General features: G+C 40.5%; 1 protein-coding gene across 4 annotated transcripts in view; it reads right to left on the minus strand.

Moving 5' to 3' along the window:
* kntc1 (kinetochore associated 1) overlaps window positions 1-18,814 on the minus strand; it is a 45,305-nt gene extending 26,491 nt beyond the window's left edge. For 3 of the 4 annotated variants that reach the window (XM_054774836.1, XM_054774835.1, XM_054774834.1), the window contains exons 1-35: window positions 18,512-18,814; window positions 17,145-17,265; window positions 16,937-17,052; window positions 15,034-15,112; window positions 14,878-14,955; window positions 14,773-14,807; window positions 13,854-13,964; window positions 13,632-13,725; window positions 12,296-12,348; window positions 12,068-12,183; window positions 11,925-11,979; window positions 11,751-11,849; window positions 10,427-10,470; window positions 10,277-10,339; window positions 10,126-10,201; window positions 9,098-9,223; window positions 8,850-9,016; window positions 8,622-8,733; window positions 7,887-8,030; window positions 7,728-7,784; window positions 7,581-7,652; window positions 7,363-7,482; window positions 5,501-5,644; window positions 5,306-5,401; window positions 4,909-5,012; window positions 4,724-4,826; window positions 4,509-4,643; window positions 4,304-4,423; window positions 3,872-3,944; window positions 3,684-3,751; window positions 3,313-3,614; window positions 1,554-1,726; window positions 1,354-1,454; window positions 1,111-1,255; window positions 106-162 (exon numbers count right to left, since the gene is read on the minus strand). In XM_054774836.1, coding sequence (XP_054630811.1) covers window positions 106-162; window positions 1,111-1,255; window positions 1,354-1,454; window positions 1,554-1,726; window positions 3,313-3,614; window positions 3,684-3,751; window positions 3,872-3,944; window positions 4,304-4,423; window positions 4,509-4,643; window positions 4,724-4,826; window positions 4,909-5,012; window positions 5,306-5,401; window positions 5,501-5,644; window positions 7,363-7,482; window positions 7,581-7,652; window positions 7,728-7,784; window positions 7,887-8,030; window positions 8,622-8,733; window positions 8,850-9,016; window positions 9,098-9,223; window positions 10,126-10,201; window positions 10,277-10,339; window positions 10,427-10,470; window positions 11,751-11,849; window positions 11,925-11,979; window positions 12,068-12,183; window positions 12,296-12,348; window positions 13,632-13,725; window positions 13,854-13,964; window positions 14,773-14,807; window positions 14,878-14,955; window positions 15,034-15,112; window positions 16,937-17,052; window positions 17,145-17,265; window positions 18,512-18,643 — 3,691 coding nt within the window. In that variant the 5' untranslated portion in view covers window positions 18,644-18,814. The remainder of the gene's footprint in view (window positions 1-105; window positions 163-1,110; window positions 1,256-1,353; window positions 1,455-1,553; window positions 1,727-3,312; window positions 3,615-3,683; window positions 3,752-3,871; window positions 3,945-4,303; window positions 4,424-4,508; window positions 4,644-4,723; window positions 4,827-4,908; window positions 5,013-5,305; window positions 5,402-5,500; window positions 5,645-7,362; window positions 7,483-7,580; window positions 7,653-7,727; window positions 7,785-7,886; window positions 8,031-8,621; window positions 8,734-8,849; window positions 9,017-9,097; window positions 9,224-10,125; window positions 10,202-10,276; window positions 10,340-10,426; window positions 10,471-11,750; window positions 11,850-11,924; window positions 11,980-12,067; window positions 12,184-12,295; window positions 12,349-13,631; window positions 13,726-13,853; window positions 13,965-14,772; window positions 14,808-14,877; window positions 14,956-15,033; window positions 15,113-16,936; window positions 17,053-17,144; window positions 17,266-18,511) is intronic. The other variant, XM_054774838.1, reaches the window with a different exon arrangement.
* Between the last annotated feature and the right edge of the window lie 394 nt (window positions 18,815-19,208).

The raw sequence follows: 19,208 nt of genomic DNA on the forward strand, positions 1-19,208 counted from the left end.
ATAAGCACAAAAAGGTTATCTAAAAGCTCTAAGCATGCAAGATAGTGTTTACGGCTCATTTGCTTCAAGGGATCCTTGAAAAACCAAAGTAAATACTGTATCTACCGGCTTCAAATGCGCAGTGTGAGAGGCAGGAGCAGTCCAGTGGGTACAATTTGGTATCTGCAGTATCAGGAAACAAGTATTTTGAAGCATTCAGTAAGAAACAAACTACACACAATATAGATCAGGGGTGTCCAAACCATTTCCACCGAGGGCCGCATACTCAAAAAATCAGAAGGATGCAGGAGACACTTTCACAATTTTTAAACCAAGCCAATTTAGATATGCTGAGACTGTTTTTTTATATTGAAAGGAAAAAACAGCCTCCAGCTCAGGTTTGTGTTATTTGTGATTAAGTGTATCGTATTACCAGTATGACCTTTTTCTCCTTACGTTGCACCTTTTTGCTTGTTTTTTCCTTTCTTCTTGTACATTTGTTATTGTAATATTATGTCTTTATTCTTATATTTTGCCTTTATAACTTTTTTTTATCCTAAAACTGCAACTTTATTCATTGTTTTGTTTCTAATAAAACTTTTTTTTTAATCAAATGTTTTAAATAATTACATATTTTTGTGTTTAATATTTCAACTTTATGCTTTTTTTTCTCTTTTTCAGGAATTGTCATAAATGGGATATGGAAGAACTGATTACATTTTGGGGGAGATACGGATCGAGAATTTTTGGCATTTGTGCATATAACCACAAAAAATGGTCAGAGCACTTGGAATAGGGGACCTTTGGAATTTTCATCATAGGAAGACAACAAATGAAGCTATAAACATGCAACAAACACCATAATATACAACCAAGACACTGTCGAATCTGGAGTGTGCCAACAGGTTTGTCGTTTTCAATTTTTTTACTGAAACTAGACAAAAACATTTTTAGTTTTCGCCGACTAAATCTGGACTAAAACCATCACATATAAAAATGACTAAAATGTGACTAAAACAAGAAGCATTTTCGACTGCCAAAAACAACACTAGTGCCGAGGTGCCAATTAAAAAAAATGGCCCTCAAGCAGCACTTTGGACACCCCTAATATAGACACAGAGTGAGTGTTACCTTGAGAAATAGGCAGCAAGCAATTGGTGATTTCATACTGGACTGGTAACACACACACAGGATCCAGAACGATGCAGTCTTCATTAAAAACATCTTGGAAGTTCCACTGAGAGTAAACATCTTTCTCTGCACCTGAGGCCAAATCCTTTGTGCACAAAATAAATACCGTATTATTCTATTTTACACTATATTCATTCCCTTGGTTGAATTTAAAAAAAAAAAAAAAAAAAAAAAAAAGATAACCTTGGCTACAAAGCCATAGTTGTCTGATAACTGACACTGATGATAGACATCCATTGCGATGCGTGTTGACTTGCAAAGCTCCAAACAGTCCTGCAGCAAGTCTGCAAGAGTGATGGAATACGTGACAAACAAGCCGGGACAATAATCAGCAAGACTTCAACAGAAGTAGAAGTTAAGAATGCATCATGTCTGCCGTTTACCTGGGTGGCACACAGTGATGGACTGGCAGGCCAGCTCATGGATGACTGCCGGCAGGTCCGTTTCATCGGGCAGCACCATGGGCACGTCCGCCTCCAGCATCTGACATAACGTCTTGGCGGCCGTGAACAACACCTTCCCTGTGCTGGTGTTGTAGTGGTGCTCATACAGCTCTCTGACATCGGCGACAAATGAAGGTGCCTGACATTAGCCTACGGTATGTATTATCACTTTCAGCCTAATGCAGCCACTTGTGTTCATTTTAAAATGCTCAACTATTGTATCAAATTCTAGGCTAAGCTAAGGTGTGCAACATGTGCAGTGTGCACGTTAGCCAGGGCTCCAGAACCAGCAAAACAAAGAACGCAACACCTAAAAGTAAATCACAAAGAGGCACGTCCTTATGTTTACAGTCTTACTGATTCAACTTCCTTATTTTCATTTGGTAGTCTTCTGCTTGTTTTGCATTGAAACATATTTTGGGTATTATAAGAATTATGCTCATGTACAGTATATAACCAGTGTATATCAATGCTCTTTTTTTCAGCCTACAGTAATATACCGTAGGCTGTAATATACCGTAATTTCCGGTGTATAAGCCGCACCCACCAAATTTAGAGAGAACTAAAGATTTGTACGTATATAAGCCGCACATGTCCACATCATGAAATGGCATATTGTGGCGCGCACGAGTCCGTGAGGACCAGGTACCCCTTCATTTGAGAGGAGCCAATCATGAGCTCTGAAAAATCTCACAACAAGCTTGTCAACTTACTTGAAATCGAATGAGGTCATGACTCAGTCATTACTCTGGCTGATTCGTGGTATCATCTTACAAACAACACTAAAATGATCATACAGCAACTTAACACGCAAAAGGTAGCTTACAAATATACAATACAAGATTAAAATAAAAAAATAACAACTATTTTAACGGATTCCCATCATGCATTTCGTCCCAGCAAAGCATTTCATTGGACATGGCTGCTGGGGAAGAGCCTATCTCTGGGCTCCTGTGGCTCCCTCTGGTGGACAGAGGCATCAGATGAATCACTGCAGCGCCGGCAGCCATAGCCAATGAAATGCTTTGCTGGGAAAAAATGCATGATGGGAAGCCGTTAAAAATAGTTGTTTTTTTATTTTAAACTCGTATTGGTACTTGTATTGCATATTTCTTAGCTACCTTTTGAGTGTTAAGTTGCGGTGTGATGATTTTAGCATTCTCTGTAAGAGGACACCGTGAGTCAGACTGTTATAATATTGACTACGTAATGACCTCAGTCGATTTCCAGTGGGTTGACAAGCTCGTCGTGAGTTCCCTTCTGTTTCGTGATTGGCTCCTGCCAAAGAAAGAGCTACTGTTTCCTCACGGACTCACAAGCGACACCGTATTTAGACAATTAGCAGTAGTTCTGAAGTAAAGGAGATGTCATGGGATTAGAACATGGCCATAAATTAGCCACACCACTGTATAAGGCGCAGGGTTCAAAGGTAAAGAAAAAAGTAGCGGCTTATACACCAGAAACTACTGTAATGCCCCATCCTCATATTAGCATTTTTTTTTTTTTTTTTTTTTTTTTTTTTTTTAATTGGATGTACTGTTTAATGGTGAGGGAGTGTCACATCCACTTGGACTACTGTAACTAAATATGATTCCTTGTCTATTAAAAGGGCTACTGTTTCTAAATAGACCAGTGTTGCCTTCTCTTTAAATAAGGCATGAGCAGAAAAAAAGTCTCATCAATATCCACACATGCATACCTGAGAATTTTGAGGGCTTTGTGCACCTTGCCCACCCCCAGAGCACGCAGGGCCAAGTCGGACCACAGCTCTTGTTCGGTGCGCTGCAGCTGCCTCCCCAGGCGACGCAGGCCGGCCTCGGTGGAGATGGTCTTGGTCTTGCCGTCGGGATCGTTGGCCACCACGGGGGCGGCCGTGACCCTGCTCTCGGATGAGCGTTTGCCACGTGTTCCCTCGTAGGCGGCGATGTGGTGCTCCTGGATTTGTTTGCGTATGTTGGCGTCTTCATAATCGGAGGGGGTGATGAAGAGATCGAAATCCTCCTGAAAAGAGAGTGCATGTTACGATGAACAGAAACATTTAAACACTTGATGTGTTGACCTGATTTTCACCTGTAAGTGGGCAATGACCTTGAATGTGCTCAGGTTGTTTTCACACTCCATGCTTTTCAGAGTATCATCTGGTGGGGACGTGAAAGCGGGGCGTCACTCTTGGATGTTCATGTGCTTACTTGTGATTTAGTAGTTACCGTAAAGTACCGGTAAGCGCACATTGCTGCGCTAGCGAATCAGGTACTTACGTTTCTGTAACACGTGCTGGGATTTCAGGGCCTCCACCATCACCTGAGCAGTGACCATCTTCTGTTTCTTGTGCTAACGTAGACAAGCATATTGGGTCAAGTCCTTAGTTTTCATCAACGGTCAACTAGCAGGCACGTTGTGAATATACACTTCACCATAAAATCATCTAAAATGGCCGGTACAAGAAAGGGGTTGTCTTTTGAAAAATGACTGAGATTGAATGAGTTAATAAATGAGAAAGCTGCTGACAGCCACATCTGTTAATGGCAATGTTATTTGACCAAACCCCTGGCAATTGCACTACCTGGCGGTTAACTGACTAGAGGCATGAATTGGATATCTACACGACAAAACTTCAGCCACAGCATTAGATCCAATATATTCCCGGGCAAATAACCATATTTTTTTTCCCCAAATAGGCCTCATCTCACCTCATCAGATAGGTGGTCTTTGTCCTCCAGCTGCAGGATGGCCCAGGATGTGAGGCGCTCCATCACACACTCTACCTCTTCGGCCGGCAGCCTCTTCAGCGCCATGATGCTCTCTTCGCTCTTAAAATGGAACAAAAAAAACATATCACTTGTTATTTTAAAGGAAAAATGTAGATATTGATATCTTTGCTAGTGACATACATACCGTGCCTTGGCCTATTAGCTGGGTGAGATACAAGTAGTGGATCTCTGACTTTGGAAGTTTGTATGCTTCCGCTAAAGTGAGGGCGTCGTCGAGGCACGTTGGCGAGTCTTGCTTGAGAATGTATCTGACTAACGTCTATAAGAGACATCAGGCAGGGTTCAAAGGCAGAAATGCCACAGTTTATGCATCTGAAATAAATGACAGTAATATTTTACCATGATTTGACCTCTGTTTGAGAGGTTGTAGTTACGGATGCCATAGCCCCTGAGGAGCTTGCGGATTTCCATCAGACGGTAGCTCTCCTTCAAAAGCGCCTGTCTGTTCGAGCAAGCGAACAATCATCATCAAAACCATACAGAAACTGCAAATGTAAGCTGATGGAACTGTTTCAGTGACCTACTTTGGTCCACTCATCTCCAGGTACTGCTGAACCAGCTTTTCCACCACATTACTCCAGGGGAAGACAGCTTTCTGCATGATCTCCAGCACCGCTTCCACCGTCAGCTGCAGGGAATAGTAATAGTTCAAACCAGTTTATTTATAATTGCTCTTTAACCAAGCAAACATTTTTTTTCCAGATTACTTGATTCATCAAAAGCATACTATACTTCAGTATAGTATGCAATGACTAAAATATTCGATGGCTGCAGCGCTGGTTTGGAGTTTCAAAAAGTAAGCATTTTAGGGATGATTTGCGTTTTTTCGCGGGGGTTATTGTCCAAGACCTGCCGTCAATGTTGGTGCTCTACTGTACATTGCACCGGTTGCCATAGAAACTTATTACAAAATGTGCTTACATCCGTATCAGCCATGCATCCCAGGACAGCCACTGCTTTGGCTTCCCATTCCGTGAAAAGTGTTGTGGTTTGAGAGCTGCAACGCTCCAGCAGATCCTGGCAAAAAAACAAATAATAAAAACACATTTTACACGTTCAAATTGTTCCTAACATTTCACATCATTGACGGCACTGGTGATTTTTGCTTTACGGTACCTTGATATACTGTAGAAGAAGCTCATCCAAAGAAATGTGATGCTCCTCAGCATAAGGCAGGATGTTGTTGTTAACGGTGGCTGAGATCAGCTCCGGAGCCGCCACTTTGTCCAGCATTAGGAAAGCCACGCGGCGTACAGTTCCCTTAAGTGGATTAAATATATGTTAACAAAGTAAAAACAAGAAATATTTACCGTAAATGCTTCAATTAACCAGAGTTGCCGGGTGCGTGGGTTACAAAATCAAATCAGTGCAAGGGTCTCTAATTACCTCCAAGTCAAAAAAAAACATTGGCATTAACAGCTGTGGTTTCAGGCAACCTCCTGGTGTCTTTTTTTTCTTTTTAACTCCACAAAATGGCAGTAACTGCATTTGAAGTATCATGAGTGGCCAGCATCTTATCAGCTTTATCTACCTCTGCATGCGCTTTAAAATGTCGGTATGGCTACTCAGCTGTTGCCATACTGTTGTTTACAATGAACTCATCAGTGCTATTTAATGCTGGCTGAGCGGTTTGCTCCTTACCGCTGTTACAACATTGGTTTTGTTTCTGTTGCGTTGAGTAATATGTGGTCAAACAATGCTACATTTTTCTTTCCACTTTCTCATGCACTCAAAAGCATTAGTCGTCCCTCGTATGACACGGTTAATTGGTTCCAGACCAGACCACGATAAGTACATTTCCGAAAGTAGGATTCAATATTAATAAATGGAATATTTTCGTAGTTATGGCATAGAAAACCTGCTTACACTCTTTTAAATATGGTTTTTAATTGTTAGAGGCCTCTAGACATGAAATAACACCCATTTCGTCACCTTTCCATTTGCATTGCCTAATATAGTATATATTTATAAAATCTGAGAAAATAAGACGTATTAGACATCAATAAGATCACATAGACTCATATTAGCAGTTCCTTGTTTTTTTCAGTATACTTCCTGCGGTGGCTGTTGTCTCATCAATGTATTGTAATGGCGGCTTTAAATGGCTTTACACTCATATTAACACTCATATTAACCAAGAGTAGAGATAATAAGAGTAAATAAGCCATGTAAGAGGTGTCACAGTAAATGTGTTCCCTAGGAAAGTGACATCGGAGTTTCAGAGTCGAATTTTAGCTTGTCGTGGGTTATGACCCCAATACTAGCCCGTGTTATTATTGTGAATATTATGTTATTCTTACTGAGACGGTCGTGAGATCATTTAAACCTGCAATAAATGCCTGTTCTAGCGATTGCACCTGGTGCTGGTCTCACTGAACATCTACTGACACCTAGTGGCCATTGTAGAATACTACATTCACAATTAGAATGCCTCTTAGTTCTTTTAGCCATTTTTATGCTTGAAAAGGCTTACTTTTGGTCAAGAATACGTGCAATTTGCTTGAATATGCTTTTTTTTTTTTTTTTTTTTAAACAAATACAGTAATAGGCCGTATACAACCCCGAAATCGTTTATTAATTTTTGAAAACCACGATAGAGGGAGGGCGTGATGTTCGAACCACGACATAGCAAGAGACGACTGTACTATTAAAGTTGACAGTTTTAAATTATGAGTTTTTCAAATCTACAATTTACAATGAATCCTCTTTTCAGTGTAGGTAAATAAAGGCTATAATTACAGCATTTATGGTGTGCACTATTACAACGGGACTATTAAGCAACTGGTCCATTATTGAGAATGTCTTGAAGGTATTGAGGCAGAATGGAGGTGCACTACTTGTCTGCAACCAGCAGAGGTGCTGCTGAGTCAGTCTCAACTAATTTGCTGTGCGTAGAAGATGTACAGGATGACGTCTGCAAAGGTACGGTGAGCTACTCGTCTCCCAGAGTTCCCACAGTATGGAAAAACCCCACAAACCTTCTCAAAGACCGAAAGTGAAAGCCTGCAGTTATATTTCCTGTGCAGGTCAAGCAACTGACGCAGGTTGGACACCAGAGTCATGAGGTTTTTCACCTCTTCCGAGTCACCATCGGAACCCTTTGAGAAAAGAGCACACACACACCAAATAGGACATAATGTGTGTAACTAAATGTAATAATGATAGTCACATCATAAAATGTTCATTTATAACTTACAGATTGTAACAGTGACCATAAAGACGGAAGTCCGAGCTCTGCCAGGTCCAGCCCGTTCTGAGGCCAAGCGCCCTGAAAAATATTTAAACACCATCAACTTCCATCAAGTGCAGAAGAACATTTACAGCTTCCAAGTTGTTGCTCTACCTTTTCTGTTAACTCCAGATTACGCGCCCTCTGCTCTGTCCATCTGGCCAGGATTTTCTGGAGCAAGGACAGTTTAAAGTGTTTATTTACATACCGTACAACTGATGGTGTGTGCGTTTGTGTGTGTGTGTGTGTGTGTGTGAGAGAAAGTATCCCAACCTGTCCTGCTGGCAGTTCTCTTCTCACAAAAGGAAGAAACACTGTCCTAAACCAAGGACACAGATCTTGGGACGCTAGGTCCTCCGGAATGGCATCGAGGACGGCCTGCAGGCTGCTCTCATTGAAACCAGCTGCAATCTGGCCCTTTAAGAAAACCATTACATCATTGACCCCTCACAATTAAGAGTGACTGTTACTTTACAACTCACTTTTACAAATCATAGGGTTTTAGCTCCCTCTACCAGGAACATCATTTACAGTACATCTGTGTGGGGTTGTCTTACAAATTGCTGCATCTGAAACAAGATGGCAGTAGCAGCATTCCAAGTCTGATGCGTGGTCAGCATGCTGGAGTTCATCTAGCTCTGCGTGCGCTTTAAAATGTTGGTATGGTTACTCAGCTGTTGGTGTGACACTCATCATTTCCAAGGAACTCATCAGCAATTTTAATGCTGGCTGAGCAGTTTGCTCCTTGCCTCTATTACAACATTGGCTCTGTTGCTGCTGTGTTGTGTAATACACTTGTTCTTAAACGGCCATGCGGTGAAAGGGAGCTACGTTTTCAGACTCTGTCCAATTATCCCCTATTTCCCATTAACGCCCCTTTTGTTGTAGGATCTTATGACTTTTTGTTCCCTTGGATACTTTTCACTGTTGAAATTCAAGATGGCAGTCATCACTCATTAATTTCTCTGGGCACAAATGTATAAGCCTTGGTGGAGGTCTTCTGGGTACCTCATAACGCAGCCAAAGGAGCTGTGCACCCCTCAAGTCTCCCTGTCTTAGGTGGGTCAAAATGTCTCCTAACATGTCTGTGTTGTTCAGGAACTCAATCCAGGCAATACTGCTGTGAATTAAAAAATAAAATAAAATAAAGTACAACAATGCCACCAAATAAAGTATACCACAATGTGCTTGATTTCCAACAAACAGCAAATCCAGTAAAGACTGTGAAGACCTTACTTGAATTTTTCCTGCCCGTAAAGGCTGCAGAAGGTTCCCAGTCTGGCTAATGCCTCCTGGATCTGCAAAGACGAGTACTGTGCGGCAGCGTAGTTCAGCATCTTCTGTGCGGTCTCAAAGGTCGGCCACGGAGCGGTGAGGCAATATTCCACCACATACTGCTCATCCTAGACCATCATGCAAAGACTCGGCAAAACCATTCTTCCTTGGGCTTTTCTTTTCACGTGGTCTCTTGCAAGGACACTCACAGCAATCTTCATCAAGTTGATCTCTGCCTCCTTCACAAGCTCCGACCACAGGTCGTGCCCGTAGCCGCCCACCGACGCCGAGGCCAGCTGCTCCAGCACGAAGCCCAGCTTCACCTTGTAGACAAGCTGAAGAAATAGCAGGTAAACAAAGCATGCTTTGTTAATAATAATAATAATAATAATAATATAGCGTAAAGGTTCCAATTGACGTCTCCTGTAGTTGCCAGGTATGTGGTCTACAAAACCACTCTGTACTCAGCGCTGGGTCAAAAATCATTGCCATGAATCGCTGTGGTTGGACGTAACCTCCAGATGTACACCCCAAATGAAAATTTTAAAAGCAATTGAAAAACTGCAAGAACTTACATTTTGCACTGTTGGATCTTATGGAGCTTCAAAATGCAAAAAGAGGAAATGGGAGTAAGGCCAAAAAAATGACAGTAAGCAATTTATTGCAAACAAGCAAATATGCTCTCACTCTCTTTTCTTCTCTTTGCATTTCAAAGCTGTACTTAGGACCTCATTAAGATCCAACAGTGCAAAATACAAATTCTTGCATTTTTTTTCCAACTGTACGTCAACTCTATGAGCAACCGCAACTCTCGTCAACTGCTTAGCTTGTAGCGACTGGAACTAATGGATGCGTTAAAAATGGCCATTTTTACTGCAAATGCAGATCCAAAATCAGAGGTGTGTTGCGACACTCGAAATTGAAATCAGCAAAATGCAACAAAACTCAAAAGGTCAAAACGCTTGCCATGTAGGAAAAATGCATACATGTTGGCAGGTCTGGTTCTGTTGCTGCTGTGCCGTACAATGTACGGTATTTAAATGCGGTCAAAGAGTGCTATGTTTTCCTTTCCACTTACTCCCACACTCCAAATCATAAGTTAAAACGTACTTAAATTAGAGGATTTATGGTATACTGGATAACAAACCTCTACAAGACACACATGACTGTGACTCCACTGCATCTGAGTGGGACACAACCAATGTTCCATGGGAAGAGGTACAGTACACAAACATACTTCTAAATCCAGTTCAAAGGCAGCGGCAAACTTCTCGGCCTCTTCAAATTGGTGCTTGTGTAGAAGTCGACTCAGCCTGGGAAGAAGCCACAATCGCATTAACAACAACATGAGTGTAAATACTATGCAGCGCGGCATTAAAATGACCAACCTGTTCTCCGGCAAAGCCTCAGTCAGGCATCGCACGACAACAGACGATACACACTCCCCCTGACTGAATGATGGAAAAATGTATTAGTTTTCCTTAGTATTGGCTGAATATTACAGTGGCACGGAAAAAAAACAACAACACACAACTCACCCTTCTGAGACCGTACGAATCCCTTCTGCAAAATAAATGGTGTCCTGTAATAAAGACATTGCATATTACGATGTGCCGACATTTTAATGTGCAAAGGTTAAAACCATTCACAGTGGAACCCCATAAGTCCAACGCCCGGAAGGTTGTACAATTCCAAATTTGACCAAAAGTTATGTAAAAACAGTGGTTAACTTATGTTTACACTTGAATGGCAGTTAAGACTGTGAAAAGTAGAAATAGGTGTAATATCTCACGGACTGATAAATTCACTCATCTAATGTGCATACTGTGACGTCACCAGGCTCAGAAATTGTCAGATCCCTGTCTCCACGATACCAGCTCATCAAAATGTCTGATCCACTTCTGATACTCTTCCTCATCTCTCAAGCACACCCAGCCATCATCATCGTCGTCACTTACAGTGGGACCTTGAACACTACTGCTGCCCCGACCCCTATTACTACATAGATAGACATAAAGTATCTATTATTAGGTCATTGTATTCTCAGGTCTATCTATCTATGGTTATCTATCTACTAGCAGTAATTTTTTTGCCAAGGACACTACTGGGTATGCAGCTATACCTGCATTTTTTTACATTCTCGCTACCCCCTCACCATTTGCACCTTTTGACAAGCCCCCTCGTCTCCTCCTGACACCCCAAACATGGTCAGGCAAAGCAGCGGCAAAAGCATATGCTGCTTGTGGACTGTGACGGGCAGACTCGCTGCCGCAAGTACAGGGTGGTTGAAAGTCTATCAACTCCTACACTTTGCATAAAACCACGTCCACAAATGTTGCTCAGATTAAAGTTAAAGATGTCCGCCATCTCCTGCTGTCAGGCATTAACTACATGAGGCAGCATATTTGCAGAAATGGTTTATCAAATGGTTTATCAGAAATGTTGCCTGTCACAATTTTGCGACTTTGCCGGTTAAAATGTTAATTCACCATGTCTTGAAGCAATTGCGGCAAAAGAGTGCACTACTTGGATGCAACCAGTAGAGGCTCTGGTGAGCCACTTGACTAGTTTGCTGTCTAAAGAAGCCCATGCATCAGCTATGGAAAATTGAGTCCACCTCTACTGTGGCACATCTCCTCCGGGGAACGTTATAATGATCAATAACATTTATATTTAAATGAATATAAAAATGATTAATCAGTAGTTAATCTTACTAAATTATTGATCGAGGAAAATGACGAGCCACTTGTAAAATGTTGACAAAAGGTTGACATTGGAACTATTTCTATTATTTCTTATTGGGGGGGGGCACACAAGTTCCTTTGTTTGCACGTTCCTTTGCAACAAGTACAAAGTGCTCACCATATTTATTTTGCTGTGGACCAGGCAGGAGACGGAGAACACATCCAGGCAGTAGCAAGCAGTCATCGACGGTAAACTTCGGATTCGTAGTGAATTGATCTGAAAAAAGAAAACATGAGCATGAGGTTCAAAAGGTCCTTGTTCTCACTGAGCAACTGTCCAATGCCTTGCTACCTGACTCTTTTCTTGTTTCTCCAGCGTAATCATCTTCACGCCGTCTTCCACTTGACTGGAATAAGCAGCAACGATGAGTGAACTTGGTGACCGCATTGGGTGGCTTCCAAGCTGCAGTGTGCATATCATACAGGGGTACGTACCGCCCCACCAAGGCTGCGGAGCCGCATTCAGTGGTTAGTTCAAAGTCAAGGATAGCGACGTTTGGCCAAATATCAACCATGGACAAGAAACGCAGTTTCCAATGGCTCAGGACTTCCTGGAAGAACACAAAGTGATGCAAGGTTATTAAAGCTAAAAAAAAAAAAAAAAAAAAAAAAAAAAAAAAAAAAAAAAAACAGTTTTCATGTCATCAAGCAGCGTAAATTCACCTCTGTGTCAAGAATGTACACACGATTTTCCATCACCACCATCTTCTTTACACCTTTAAAGTGGAAATGAACATTTTAAAATCACGTGTAGGGTACAAATCCAATGCAGTTTGTGTGTGTATCTCTGGAGATGTGCTTCAGAATGAAACAGGAGTGGAGGATAAGTGGTATCAAGCGTTTACCCTCCACTGAACGACGAGCAACAACCACTTAACAACGTCTCAGTTGCTAGCAATCACATGACCCAGAAACGTTTGTGGAACAGTGTGACCTGCACGTTCACTACAATAAAATAACGTAACATTACCATTTTTTTAAATTATTATTTTTTATGTTGTGACCTTCTTGAGCCACTTGATTGCATTTATTTGCATTTTGCTTTGTTTTACTAAGAAAATATTGAGTTGTGTTGTGACTTGAGTTGCATGCTTAGCCACAGTAGACTGCCTTTTATTTATTTAGAAATAATCCTTTTTTTGGTATTTATTTTAAATACATAGTGGTGTGAAACAGTGTTTGTATGTGTTATTATGTTTGTTGTGGATAATGGCTCTCACTGTGGTTCGCTGGAGTCCCAAAGCTTTAAAAATGGCTTGATAACCTTTTCCAGACTGATAGATCTCAATTACTTTCTTTCTCATTTGTTACCGAATTTCTTTGGATCTCAGCATGGTGTCTAGCTTTTGAGGATACTTTGGTCTACTACACTTTGTCAGCCAGGTCCTATTTAAGCGATTTCTCGATTTAGAACAGGTGTGGCAATAATCAGGCGGGGAGGTTGCGGGAATCTCTTTTTCACACAAGCTCATGTAGGTTTGGATTGTTTTTGTCTCCATTACTAATAAAAAGTTTCATTTAAAAACAGCATTTTGTGTTCAGTTGTGTTGTCATTGACTAATATTGAAATTTGTTTGATGATCTGAAACATTTAAGTTTGACAAACATGCAAAAAAAAAAAAAAAAAAAATCAGGAAGGGGGCAAACACTTTTTCACACCACTGTGCGTTCCACTTTCATTGTGGTTATACGGTTTAAAAATGACTTTTGACTTGACGTTGTTTCTTAAAGATACTGTATTTCAAAATAACACATTTTAGAGTTGTAATTATAATACCGTGAAATGGTGATATGCTCGCCCAAGGCTATTATACCGTCAGAATCTCATACCGACCAATGCCTAGCTCTCATACACTGTATGTGTCAAACACCTGGCCAGCGGGGCCATTTGAAATTCAGAATGGAACTGGCACCACAACAAATAAGCTCGGTGCTAATAAGGACCCCAGCGGTCTTCATAATTTCAGAACTCAGGTCATTATAACAACCTTTTCCTCACCTGCTGTGTAACTGTTATCCACTGACTGAGTGAGACACATCTTGGACTGACGAGGGTCCATCATCCAGTCGGTGACGACATACTCGCCATCGCCCTGTTTCAATTCATTCCATGATGCTTAATACTTTCTTTTCATTGAAAAGCTTTTATTTAGGCATATAATAACAATTATTAGGCAATGTTTTCTTTATAGGAAATGTGTAGGTGCAAAGAGGCACTGACCCCGATCAGCAAATGGATGTCATTGCCCAGACTGAACGTGACTGCCGTGCTGCAGCCTTCGTTGTGGTATTCCTCAGCGGAGCAGAAGTCCATCTTGATGACACTCTGAAGCTGCATCAAGAAAAAGTAGTTACCGTAAATGCTACAATTAACTCATTCAATCCCAGCCATTTTTCCAAAAGACAACCCCTTCAGTACCGGCCATTTTTAGACGATTCCGACTGATCTTTCAAAGCACACAGAATATAATGTAACCCGCCTGCTGCCCACACCGGGTCTCGAACACAAGACCTTCGTAATGGTAGAGAAGAGCGCTGACGGCTCGGCCGAAAGACTGGACTCTCGACCGAGCGTTCAGCTCAGCTGTTAAGGCATTGTAAAACGCTGGTTTACGTTAACAAGCGGTAAAACACAACACGTGTGTAAACACACTCATTCAGGCTGAGCCGCACCGGAATGCTGTGCTAAACTAAGCTAACCCCAGCTAGCTTCCATTCACACGCCGTAAGAGAGGAGTTTCCAAGTTTTTACGCCAACTTCCGCCAGTGTTTCAGGTCACCGTTTCGACATGTTTAGTCCGAGAGGGGGCGGGTTATTGTCGGTGATGAGAGTCCGCCACGATTGAGCTGTCCGCCGGGGAAATACTTCCCCTCACAAGCATTCCTCCTCCTCACGATGACAGCATTTCATTGACAATTGCCGCGATCTTCCTCGTTTAAGAGTAGATTCTCTTTTTATTGGTCAATTCCGCGATTCTGGAATTCATGGGGCCCTCCATACTTTTGATGAGAGCTATGGTTTTTCTTTCCATTTTGTCATGCACTCCAAATCATTGCCAAAGCCTCTCTCCAACTACCACCCGTCCTCTTTGCAACTGACCAGCCATTATTAAAACATTTATGTTACGTTTTGTACTTACGTCTTTTAAAGTGGCAATATCCATATTTTCAATGGCTGGGACAAAAAGAAAAAAAATAATGTTAATTAAAAAGGTGCTCTTGTTGTGATAAACATTGTTGCATACCTGTTTTGATCTTTGCCAAATGAAGGTTTGTAATGTGGAAAAAGCCATCCTTTGTGACGAGGAACACATGGTACAACCCTGCATGAAAAGAACATTGATGTCTTGCACATTGTGGAGTAGAAAATAAGCAGCGAGACCCTCATGGACAGACTTCACCTTGCGAAGCCTTGTCTTCTTCTGTGATGAGAGAACGATACGTTTTGTCATCCCCGTCGCTGGCTTTCACTACCAAAGCCTGCAATTACAAAGTATATAAACATAGAAAGCATTGATGTACAATAAATATCAGGGATGTCCGATATTGGCTTTTTTGCCAATAACCGATACGCCGATATTGTCCAACTCTCAATTTCAAATTCCGATATCAACAGATACCGACATGTGTCACATCACATATCTTTTTCTTGAGTAAAATTCTTATAAAGTAGCAATACTCTTACGTAAATGTGTGCAGTTGTTTTGTTGGCTACGCCACCCATCTCTCAGTAGATAATTCATGCATTACATGTTTTATATAAGAATACATTTGTGTTTCTTGTGCATTGATTTATGTTTTTTCATTTATTTGTACTTAAAAGGGGTACTGTTTAAAATACATGAATTTGCTGATTATTTTGATTGATAACTTTCATGTTCTTATTGTATATTCTTATTTTATTGCATTGAAACTACTCAATGGGATCAATAAAGTCCTTATTTTAGTCATCTGAGAGGATCAAATACATTGTTTATATTACGCATATTAGTACGTGTGAGTGTATAAACGAGAGACATTAACTTACATTTCTTTGCAGAAAGACGCTTTATGAAATGCGTGCTTTGCCGTACTGTAAACGGCTGCTCCTACACCTATGGAGCTATGTGAGCCCTAAATGTGTAACTGCTAGTTACCGTACACCAGGGGTGTCCAAACTATTTCCACCAAGGGCCGCATACTGAAAAATCAAAAGATGTGGGGGCCGCTTTTAAACTTTTTTTTGTTTTTCAACCAACCCAAACAAAATATTTAATTTAATGTATATATACACAGGTATATATATTTACACATAGAAATATGTATTCATTTTATCAGTGACAAAGCGTATTATTATTATTATTATTATTATTATTATTATCAACAGTTTCTCCTTACATTACTTTTTGGCTGTTTATTTGGTTTTTTACAAATATTTCAACGTTCTTCGTGTACATTTTTTTCCTCATACTTGTACGACTTATTCTCATACTATTTTGACTTTATTATCATAACATACTTGCATTCACCCAACCTAATTTTCCTAAAATTTCAACTTAATTCTTTGTTTGGTTTGTTTCTTACATTACAACTTTTTTCCCTATAATATTTCCTATATTTTTTATGTTAATATAGTGACTTTATTCCCTTAAATGTTTTGTCTTTATTCTTGTAAAAAAAATAGTGCTTTTTTTTTCTTTTTTGCTGCTGTTTTTAAATTTTTTTTTTTTTATAAAAATTGTATTTTTAGAATGTGCCGAGGGCCAATAAAACAGCAGTCGTCGCCGTAAATGGCCGGACCGCACTTTGGACACCCCTGCCGAACACGTTTAGGGATCACTTAGCTGTTGATTATTCAAGATTATTCGTTGGTAGTGTCTTGTCTGTTGTCATCTACCTATTACAGTACGTTGCTGTGCAATGTTTTTTTTTTAAGCTCTTTCTTCAAAAACCGCGCAAGTAAAAACGTTATGTGGAATGATAACAGCCCCCCACAATTTCTATGGAGCTGGTAAGTTCGTTGCGAGCTCTGTCATTACTCTGCTTGCTAAATAAACAGTTACTTCTTCCTCCCAGGCTTGTGAGCGGCACAGTATTACCTACCATACATGATTCAATGTTTTTGATGTTGAAATTCTGCAACATTGACAGTAAAAACTCTTTACGGCTTTCAATGTGTGTGTGTGTGTGTGTGTGTGTGTGTGTGTGCGATTACACATTTATTTCAATATCGGGCCAATAATTATCGGTGGCCGATATTATTGGGCAACCCCAATAAATATATTTTTAAGTATATGGTCTGCACTGAATAAAGTCACACAGTACTTTGGTGAAGAGGATTTTCTTGTGCGGCACAAAGATCAAATGAAGGTTTCCATTTCTTTCGCACACCAGCACAAACTGTCCTTCCAGGCATACATCAATGGCGTCAACATCACTTTCTAGAGAACACACACACACAAAAAAAAATTAAATTTGATATCAATGCAAAGTGAATATCAAGATGGCACGAAAATGACATTTCATCGCGTACCAAAGTGAAGCAGCAGCAGGATTGTCTGATAGCTCTGGTCGAAGAGGACGACCGTCTTGTCGGCGACAAGAATACTCCAGTTTGAGCCGTTAATGGAATAAAGTTGGGGGTCTGACTGCACCTGTAAGATAAGTCACCATTCTTCGAATTTGCCTAAAATGGCAAAGCCAAACAAAAAGTGATAGAAAAAAATGTCCCACACTTGTTTTAATATAGGCTACTGCAATATGTTCAGAGTTCCATTTAGACGACAGTCGTCTCTCGCCACATCACTTCACTCTAATCACGGTTTTTCAAAAATATATTGACTAATAAATCATACTGTTTTGTGGTTGAATATGGACGATTAGTCAAAAAATGTTAGGTCCCCCCCCCAAAGCATAAAAATGGCTAAATTAACTAAAATACAAATACAAGGCATTCAGAAGATGCATTCAAAAATGTGATACCATGTAGTAATCATTGATTGCAACAAAGTAGCAATAGTAGCAATACTAAATAAGCATGAGTCTTATTTATGTCTTAAATGGCTTTTTTCCCTCTGATTACGTCTACTATATTGGGTAATAGGAGTGTTAAGGTGACTATAGGGGTGTTACTCCATGTCTAGAGGGCTCTAATGTTAAAAACTCCATTCAGAAGGTCATAAGCAGGTTGCTCTATGAAAATATTTGATTTATAAATAATCCTACTCTGCATAAATTCACTTATCACAGTCGGGTGTGGAACCAATTAACTGCAATAAACAAGAGATTTAGTGTACTGGCCATCAATTTTATTCATATATTTGCCCAGTAGATGTGACTTCTTTTTCCCCATTCAAAGCATGCAGCAAACTTTTTCACCTTTTCCATTTTTCTCCAAGGTGACCTGTTAGTGAAATAATAAATGTGTGTCTTTACTGCTATCACTATGTTTGGTATGGTGTGTACATGTTTTGACTTCAGCTTTGTTTTTTTTTTTAAATCAAGCATACTGGCCTATAAGGGGTTCAAACACCTAAAATGATCGTTCATACGTATAAATATATAACTACATAACATGTTTACAGTACTTTTTGGGAATCACATAGTTTTTATTTTAAATCTGACACACTGGCACTCCTTGAAATGTATTTTTTCCCAATTAGAAGAGAGTGGAGTTATATAAACATGCCCAAAATATCATAAATACAGTACTTGATATATACATTTCGGGCAGAAGTAGTAGTTGTTAAAACTGTTTTTGCGAAGCTGCCTTTTTTTGGCATTCGGGTGAAACACGGCAGTGAATTTTAAGGCCGTCTTTTTTTAGCACACATACTGTAGAAGTATAAGGGTGACAGGTGAAATCGAGAGGTTTGTTAACAATGTCCAAATAGTTTTTACCTCGCTCGAGCAGGCGATCTTGACCAGAGTGTCCACTTGGTACAAGCTGCTGCCATTTTCCTCTGATGACACACTGCCGAAGCGGACGCTGTTTGTATCCTCGTTGGTCAAAAGTTCTACGTCGTTCCACATCACCGCTATTTAGACGCTCGGACACATAAACCCCGATAAACACTGTTCGACAACACACAGTGGAGTTACACTAAATGGATCAGTGCTGATATGTCGTCCCACTCCATACTCAGCAATGAAAGTTCGATTTTAGCGGGAATACGCGCTGGTCACCCTCCAATTGTTTATAAACCATATTGTTCCTCAATTTGTTGTGTCAGGCAAAGCTTCCGCCTCAGGCTACGAGTAAACCTCTCGCTTGGCAGGGGATACCCGATATTAAACTCCAAAACCCCGTACAAATACTTGTTATTAAACGTTCCATCTCTCTTTACCCATCCGTATGGCTAAGCTGATTTAAATAACTGCAAGAGGCTGGAGCAACACTCTTGCCTGACAGTTTAATTTCAGGGCGGAGTATGTAATGAATCCAGAGGCTGACCCAACCATGAGCCCAACAGCAGTGCTCATGCGCAGCGGTAAACAGAGCTCATCACGGAGTAAGATGGGTCACTAAATGTATAGTACAGCTTTAGTTCGCTTAAAAATACTCAGCTATTACGTCTACGTGCGCTATAACATATAA

Source organism: Dunckerocampus dactyliophorus, chromosome 4 (assembly GCF_027744805.1).
Source record: "Dunckerocampus dactyliophorus isolate RoL2022-P2 chromosome 4, RoL_Ddac_1.1, whole genome shotgun sequence".
NCBI classification, from domain to species: domain Eukaryota; kingdom Metazoa; phylum Chordata; class Actinopteri; order Syngnathiformes; family Syngnathidae; genus Dunckerocampus; species Dunckerocampus dactyliophorus.